At 47.3% G+C, this 8,935-nt stretch overlaps 1 protein-coding gene across 1 annotated transcript; it reads left to right on the top strand.

The window, feature by feature from the left end:
• Positions 1–6,287: 6,287 nt before the first annotated feature.
• On the top strand, positions 6,288–6,980 carry PtA15_7A708 (uncharacterized protein; the record flags this gene model as incomplete). Its single annotated transcript, XM_053171343.1, has 2 exons — positions 6,288–6,293; positions 6,711–6,980. 2 exons carry the CDS (start codon positions 6,288–6,290, stop codon positions 6,978–6,980), a joined length of 276 nt encoding a protein of 91 aa, XP_053022534.1.
• Between the last annotated feature and the right edge of the window lie 1,955 nt (positions 6,981–8,935).

Raw genomic sequence — 8,935 nt, 5'->3', positions numbered from 1 at the left:
GTAGTCGGGTGGTACCTTTTCTTCCTTCCCCGGGGTTTTTACAGGGCGTACAGCTCAGCTGTAAAGAGGTGTGCGAGGCCGTACGTTGTGGAACTCTCACGCAGGGCGTAAGCAGAGCTTGGAGGGGAAATGTAAAGATCAAAGATTTGACAGTTTACACGGGTGCTTGAAGGGATGCCCTCCTGTAATTAAGCTCTGGGAGATACACTATTAATTTAGTGTGGCGCAATCTTCCTGAATTAAGCTATTTAAATCTTGTTGCTATTTATAAACCTTGTAATATGTAATTTTGATGTAATGTTATAATTTAGAAGAGTTTGGCGTGATGATTACTCTGGGAGATTCCTGAATTTAAATTAATAAGTCAGATTTTCGAGTCAAAGTGAGAAGTTGAGGCAATATTTGATAAGGGGCAATTTTATAAGACAATGTTGGAAGGGGGCAATTTTTGAAGTGATGTCTGCTGAATGATATCAATTTTCATTCACTAATGCAAGCATGAGGGGGAAAGAAAACAAGAAGGAGCAAGAGAGGCCTCCTTTTATAGGAAAAATCACGTCTGAGAGTGATTTACAATGTAGTGAAATAAATGTACTAATGAGGAAAGCTGTTCAATGTAATGTGAAATAAATGTACCAGTTGGGAAAGATTTACATATGTAATGAAAACAATTTTCCTCTTTGGGTTAAGATCACTTGGCTTGGACTAATTGGGAAGGAAAATTACGTCTAAGAAGTGATTTGCTACATGTGATTGAAGATCAAAGTGGGGAAAATATGACCTAATTCAGGTGATTGCCAAGATATGAGTGGTTTTTAAGTGAACTTGTGATAAAATAAACACCATGTGAAAACAAAATTGTGTACATGTGATTTCAAGGGTGTTCAGCGCTTTTGAGCGCTTTAAGATAAACAGTTCTTGTGTAATTTGTATGTAATAGCCTTATGACTTGTAAACTGAATTCTTCCACGCTTTTTGACGGTATGTATATAAATTTAATGTATGTGAAATGTATTTTTAACCTATTTTAAAAGATTTTGGTTTTGATTGGTCTTACCACAACGTCCCCTTCCCCGGTAAAAGAATGGGGCCATTGCTCCTCTTTGACCGGCGAGAGGAGAGCCCTCCTCTTTGACCGGCAAGAGGAGAGCCCTCCTCTTTGACCGGCGAGAGGAGAGCCCTCCTCTTTGTCCGGTGAGATGAGGAGGGAGGGAGGGCCTCGCCTCCTGCCCTTTTCAAGCGGGGGGAAGGAGGGATACGGCTAATACTCGCACCAGGAGGAATTCCCTTGTTTCCTCTTGGCAAGGAGGATACAATATGTATCCTTCTTGCCAAGAGTTTTCCCGCTTGAAAAGGGCAGGAGGGAAGGCCGAGAGGAAACCTCTTGGCGAGGAGGATACATATATCCTCCTTGCCGGAAGGAAATCTCTTGGCAAGCCTGGATTATGTGTCCTACTCGCCGGGGAAACCCCTTGGCAAGCCTGGGTACAATCTAGGCTCCCCAGGAGCTCCTCTTTGACCGGCGAGATGGGAGAGGGAGGTGGGCCTTCCCTCCTGGGGGGAGAGGGGATGTGGCTAATGCTAGCACCGGTGTGGTAAGCCAATCCTGAATATGGCACCAAAATCAAAGTCTTTTTCCCTCAATATAACCCTCTCTGGAATACTCAAGCACCCACCTCCCTTAAGGATCAAGGCCAGGACAACTCATACCCATCAACAGGCCCCCCATTCTCTCTTCACCCTTTTTCCCCACCTTCTGGATACCCACCTACACCAACTCAGTATTTCTCAAGCACACAGCTAGGCACAAGTGGGAGAAAGTCACCCATCAGACAGAGCCGGACTATTAGGAAAGACCCTGGATATTCATCATCTTTTCCTCCCTTCCCAATCCAGTATAACAACCCCAATTTGGAATTAGCCACACATGTAATAACCATGGAGATCCCATCTTGGTTAACCCTTGTACCCTTTGGTTTCAGCCCTTCCCTTTTCAGACTCTCATATGATATGTAATCCCTTTCTTCTGATGTTTCATTGTCTCTCCACATTCCAGCCTCATTCCAGAACTTTCCATCCCCATAGCAGTTTCAGCCTCAGCCCCTTGATTGAGAATTTTCACTTTTTCATCTTTTCTTCCAACCACAACTCAGCCCCATAATATTTTGTATATAGTCTGCCCTCTTTGGCCCTGCCTTTTGTTCCCCATCAGATCCTGCCCCAGAAATTCAGATAACTGGTCACCATTCACTAGCCTAGCTTACGCCATTAAATCAGAGTGGACAAGCTTGATAAGTCTATGCCAAATATATCAGGTTGGACAGACTTTACATTACCTTTAACTTGCTATTAGATTAGTAGAAATTAAACCGTTAGACATACCTCAAGAATCTCCATAGCCACACCTTTCCTTAAGAGTCCATACTCTTATATTCTTTTTCTTGTTCCCCTGAGAGGCAGCCCTTCAAGCACCAAATCCCTCTCAAGCTCTATTCTTCCCTCAGAGTAGTTCCACACCGGGAGGAATCCCCTTGTTTCCTCTTGACGAGCAGCATAAGTACATGTATCCCCCCTCCGGAGGGTAACCTCTCTGCAAGCCTGGATTATGTATCCTATGCACGCGCCGGGCGGAAAATTCTTGGCGAGCCTGGATATGTGCATGTTATCCAGGCTCGCCGACTAAAAAAGGCGTGTATTTTTGGGTGTATACATGCCAAAACCCGCCCAAAAGTGGATGTGTTTGGCGGCACACCCATTTTTCAAGGGTGTGGGCGTGGGTGTGCCCCCAAAATAGGGGGTGTGGGTTTATCAGCACCCAAGCGGAGGGCGTGTTGTGAGGCCCCGTTTGGCACCAATATAATGGAGGACTTCCCGTCAATCTGGAAAGTCAGATCTGAGCCGCCAGATTTCAGATTTTGCAGCAGAATCTAGGTCCCCGAAGATCCCCAAAGCAATCCAGAGTCCCAAATTCCAGATTTCCCTGCGAAATCTGAAATTCCAGATTTATTCAAAAATGACGGGAAGTCCTCCAATCAGTGAAATAATCACGAGCAATATAATCTGTGACATGCTGATTATTACACCCAAAATAAAAATTAAATTAATATATTGCTAGCCTTTGTCAGTACATGCGGAATAATTCTGTATTCGAGGGGGTTACTCCGCACGGGGAAAAACCTTGTTCCAGGGGCCGGGGGACTGGCGCGCCAGGGGCGCCTCGCGAAGCGAGCCTCTGGAAGAGGGGCTTGCAACTTAGGTGCCCGTCCTGAGGTGAGAGATTTCCCATTTTTGCTGTATTTTGGGTAATATTAGAGATTGTCATTTGGCACCTGTTGGGGGGTACCTGCCACACTTCAGAACAAGCGCTGCACACTTTTAGCCACCAGCCAAGCAGATGAAGGGTCCAGGACTTAACCTTGAGGATTACTGCACCCTCTGCTTGCATTGCTGGTGCCTGGTTGTGTGGATAGCATGGTTTGAAGTGTGACAGGTACCCCCCAACAGGTGCCAAATGACAATCTCTAGGTAATATTCACTTCAACCGTGGATAGTGTCTTCATATGAGCTCCCCCTTGGATGAGATGCACATTTCCCAGCAGGCGAGCATCTTGCCTTCCTGCTGGTATTTTTTATTATTAAACATTCTTCACAAAAACCTCACTTTCCTGAGACTTGAAAGCTGGAGCTGAGCTCGGAGCAGGAAGGAATGGGAATCCACATGGAGCTGTACTATAGAAGATACAGCCCGTCAGGTTTTTTTAGATCATTGACGGCCGCAATTCATGGCATCCGACTGGCAGGCTTGATTACAGTGCAAGCCCTGAACAATCTGCTGGTCACTTGTCTCAAAAATGTAAAACTTCAAAGGGCCATGGCCACCAGATGGTTTGCTGAGTTTTATCCATGCTTGGGCATGGGAAGGGCCGGATGTAGGCCTTTCAATTGGTGTAACAGGCCTCCAAAAATTCCCTCTGCAAGATAGGGAACAAGTGGAGACAAATTCCTCCCACCTAAATTTCAAAACCGCTCACACCAAAAGTCAGGGATACCCCACAATCCCCTCTTTCAGAGGCTCGCTCCGCGAGAGGCGCCCGGCGGTGTTTCACCCGCCTCCCTCTGAAACAAGGGGTTTGTGTTAAGCTAGAGGTTCCCTCTGCAATAGGAGCTTGGGTTGCCCGCAATTGTCCAGGGTGGAAAGCTCGTGCGTTGAAGACCCAAAGTGACGGTGTTACATATTGTGTTTTGAAATAACCTTGGTCTTTTTCATATTTTTGGATTTCTGAGGTATGCGCTTAGTAAGCATATCACAGTTTCTGCCCAACACAGTAGTTATATCATCACATCCAATCCGGGCAGTTGGAATATCCTCCAGCCAACCCTCACCAACAGCAACTCCATCCCCTTTCCCATCAACACTAACCTCACCAAACCTCTTGGTCCTACCAAAACTAGCCTCAATGGCCTACCTCACCCACCCCCCCAAAACAAAAATCACCATAATCTGAATGTCCCAGCAAGGCCTCTCTGTCCAGTCAATCCAGCAATTACTGGTTATTCAGTTCTCACCCCAGTCATTCCGCTGATGGAAGCGCCTCTTTGAAGAAACTCAATGCGTCATCAAGGATCCAATTGACTACGAGAGACGTGGTCGCCCTGCGGGACTCACCCAAGACAAGTGCGCCTTCATGATAGAGCTTGTTCATACTGAGCCCAGCCTCTTCCTGGATGAAATCCAAGAGAAATTGTATGAGTCTTCTGTAGGGTTGTTGGCGCCACCTTTTCAAAAGTTGCGCGTCCAGGGGCGCCAGCTGAGCGCCCAAAGGATGGTGCCTTTGGCTGGTGGCGCCCCAATGAGCTCGGCACCACCTAGTTTTAACTTTTTTTGAATCACATCACATATTTAATTGACATGTATGTTAAATTTCATGAAATTGGACAGCTGAAGAAGTACAGGCATTAACAGAGCCCTTGTTGAGAAGCTTTTCATCATGTTAAAGAAACCAGACACAAAGAATATCCGCAAGTCCCTTGCAGTGAAGTATGCGTACGTTGAACACATGGAATTCTTCCCTGCAGATTTCTTGGTATTCACCGGTAAGCCCTTAATCTTTACTTTTTCATCAATATTGGCTGGCAATTCTTCCCTTGGGTGTTTTCCAGATGAATGCTCTTTTGTTGAAAAGGATCTTCTCTGATCTTTTTCAAGGTCCGAAAAAGGGACCCCCTTGGCAAGGTTTCTTGTCAACCAGAACCCTGATTGGATCAGCCTACTCCCAGCCATCTTAATTGATGGGCTTTTGGACCTCACCACTATGCTTGGCACCTTTACTGGTGAGAAATTTGAACATTTGAGTTCAGCTTGGTGAGTCCATCATGTTCCTCATCCTCATCCTTTTCAAGCTGACAGCCTATCTTTTCTAGCTCCCCTGAATGAACAGATACCCTGATGCGTGCTCAGTCATTGTGCTAGACAACGCCAAGATCCACCGCGGTGACCGCCTCAGAGAGCTGTGCAACGCTGCTGGGGTATGAATCCTTTTTCTGCCACCCTACTGCCCAAAGTTGAACCCAATTGAACTGTGTTTTGCTGGAACCAAGCAACAGTTTAGGGCTACGCAGCTTCTAAACCAAGCCAACGACCTGGAATGGGAGATCCGCCAAGTAGCCGCTGAAATCATGACAGCGGAGCTGTGCCATAAAGTCTACCGTCACTGTGGATACGGTGTTCCAAACCAATCCAAGTTTATTAAAGCCTCTGAATCACAAAACAAAAATTCAAGGGTTTCCCATAAAAATCACAAAAAAAAAAATCAAGGGTTTCCCCTCTACAACTTCCAGAAAAATAAACTTAGGGTTTTTCCTCTACAAATATCAAAATTAACAAAAAAAAACCACAATATTATAACAGCCAAAAAAAGGACAATGATCTGCACCCAGCCACCTAACATCAGCAAGCTGATTCACTGTGGCCCACCATCCATCCCTGTCTAGCAGGGTTAAAAAATGGTGAGAGGATGACCCCCAGCACGCCGCATTGGAGGCATTATGCAAAGGGGGGCCAACAATTTTAACCCCTCAAACTGCGCAAGTGCAACAGCGGAGGGGGTGAGGACAAACCGCACGCTGGAAGTACAGCGGCAGAGGACGCCCTGGGGATTTATTGAACCCAAGGACCTCCTTTTTATACCCACCTACCAAATCAATACAGCAGCTCCACCGCATCCCATGCAACAACAAAAAGCCACCGCCACGCTACTGCCCCAGTTACAAACCATGCAGCCCTGAAGATGAAGGTAGATTCCACTGCAATCTCTCCCTCGCCATCACTTCAACGCTGTTGGCCGGCCGACTGTCTCCCACTCCACGTTCCAACAACTGGCCAACTATCTTCCCAAGAAGGTGTTGAACTGCCAGATTGAGCTCGAAACCTGGTGCGTACCGCCCCCACCTCTGCCCCTTCATCCAAACAAAAGAGACAACGCTGATGCAGGCCTGCCTGTTTTTTCAGGGCCGAGACACTGACCTCGCACGGAGCGCTTCAACCCGTAGGACGATGGTGCTGACTGCCTTGGCATATTCAAATGCAGCGGCAATCAGGATGATAGCCGGCAACCCGTCTTTGTCCCCAGAATTGAGCTCAATCCACTGTCTTGGCTGTCCCTGCCTTCCAAACACCCCTCCTCAATTCTCACCTCCCACCTCCACCGCAGCGTCTTGTCATCCTGCCCCACCTCAACCTACGCCGGCTCAGACACCCGCTCACTTGCCCCAAGCAACCGCAACTCCGCCTCCAGGTCTCCGAGCTCAAGCTGGTTGAGCAGCTGCACTCCTCCTTTCCCTCCTTGCTGTCGAGTCCAACCAAGGGAACAACGAAGCCAAAGAAGGAAGAAGGATTGGCTCAGGCAATCACTGCCATCGACCGGGCCTTTGGGAGCAAAGATGAGGAGGCATGGGAGCTACGAGCCCCCAGTGGCCCCTGAGTGTCTCGGCGGGCTGCTTGACTGGCGAGAGATGCTGCCCTCCTCGACGGAGGTTTTGCTCCGGTTCAGGAAAACCGGGCAGACTTGCCTCATCCCTGATGAGCTGAAGCCTGGCAGTCAGTGGCGGCATACCGCTAATAGGGCCAATGATAGACCCCTAGATGTGCAACCTGACATGCATGTTTTTTTGGCCCTGCAATGTTTTCTTCTTTGCCCCGTTCTCTCCCAGATCATGTTGTGCCAATTATTTTTCCAGGGCCCAATCAATCTCCATTTGTCTAGCATCCCGACCTTAACCATCCCAATTGTCCGACATCCAAAGTCTTGTACGACACTCATGCAAATATCAGGTTTCTCTTGCTCTTTGAATCACGCTAATCCGAATGCATCACCCGATTCCCAGGCGACCGTGTTGGAGAAGAGCAATATCTATGAGGGCAGCCGCTTGGACAAGGACAGCCTGTATGCAGAATGGAAACTTAGGAACTACAGCACCGCCGCACATCAGAGCAAGATGGGACATAAATTAGAGCAGCAAAGATTCATCAAGTTTTTATCCGCTCAATTTGTGTGGTGTGGATACATGAAGACACACTTATGTTGGAGCTGTAGCACATTTTCTGATAAAGGTACAATTGCAACAGCAATTCTATTCAACTGATGAGTCTTCTATGGCAAACCTCCATACATCACCTTTGCATACTCTTACAAACCATTCATTTACCTTGCCACATAGAACCTTATACAAGAGGCAACAATTATTCATTCAGGTCATATGTACTTTTCCCTTCCTACACAAAATGTGAGTGTGACTTGGCCACCAATGGATGTGTTAATGATTAATCTGCTAGCTACTAGATTACATTTGATCAGATGAAAATCCATAATCAACAATGGGTTGCTACATTACGCTACATTATCTGGGTGTTCCAGTTGTGTAATTATACAAATGAGTGCCCCACTACTTTACCGCTATCCGTAGTGGGTAATTTACATCTTGAGCCGTGGCGTAATGCCAGGGATAATTCTTTCCCCCAGAAATCCGGTAGCGTAGCGTGTTTTGGCCCTGGATAACGGGTCCACTCATTTTCCATGGCTTTCAGGCCGAAAGGGGGACCCAGCACCTGGCTAGTGCTGGCAGTGCACTCACGGGTACCGGCAGAGTACTGGCGGGTGCCAGCAGAGTACTGGCGGGTGCCAGCGGAGTACTGGCGGTTGCCAGCGGAGTACAGGCGGGTGCCAGCAGAGTACAGGCGGGTATCACCCAGTTTATTACCTTTGCCTGGTAGACAAGATTTCACAACCGGCACTGTCTGGCAGATGTGAAGTGGGTACCCACCCCGGGTCCACAGAGAGATTCTCTATCCAGGGGGGGAAACATCCCTTTTGGGCGCTGGTCATGCCCCTGATAGCGTAGTTGCAGTTAAACTGTATTAAATAAATTTGCAAATAATGTAGTGCATAAAAATTACGTGTAAAGTAGCGGTAGCGACCCATTAAAATTTGCTACTTTATCATCACACTACCGCTACAGGTAGTGTAGTCACCCATTGTTGCCATAATGCATGGCTTACTTGTTACCAATCACAAGACTGAATTGCCCAAGGCACAATCACAACCCCAAATGATCAATATTTGCCTCATGTTCACTGAAGATTACTCTTCATATCACCTCCATCTGGACCCCAACTCAAATTTTACTCCAAATGAATATGGTGCTGCTTGTTCTTCAGAGCTTAAAACCCTGCAGCGGCGCAGCCGCCTTGGCCTCTAGTGATCATCCAAATTCTGAATAGTCCAGCAGCATCCAAATTCCGAATAGTCCAGCATCGTCCCAATTCCAAATAGTCCAGCTGTGAAGCCCCCCTCATCAATGGGGCTCCACACAAAGGGTCACGGGATTACGTGACCCCTGCGCATCGAATTACTTAGTCCGAGCTGCTCGCTTCCGTCCG

This window comes from Puccinia triticina, chromosome 7A, assembly GCF_026914185.1.
Source record: "Puccinia triticina chromosome 7A, complete sequence".
NCBI classification, from domain to species: domain Eukaryota; kingdom Fungi; phylum Basidiomycota; class Pucciniomycetes; order Pucciniales; family Pucciniaceae; genus Puccinia; species Puccinia triticina.
Note: the sequence above shows the minus strand (reverse complement) of the source record. Positions and strands in the feature narration are given on the sequence as shown.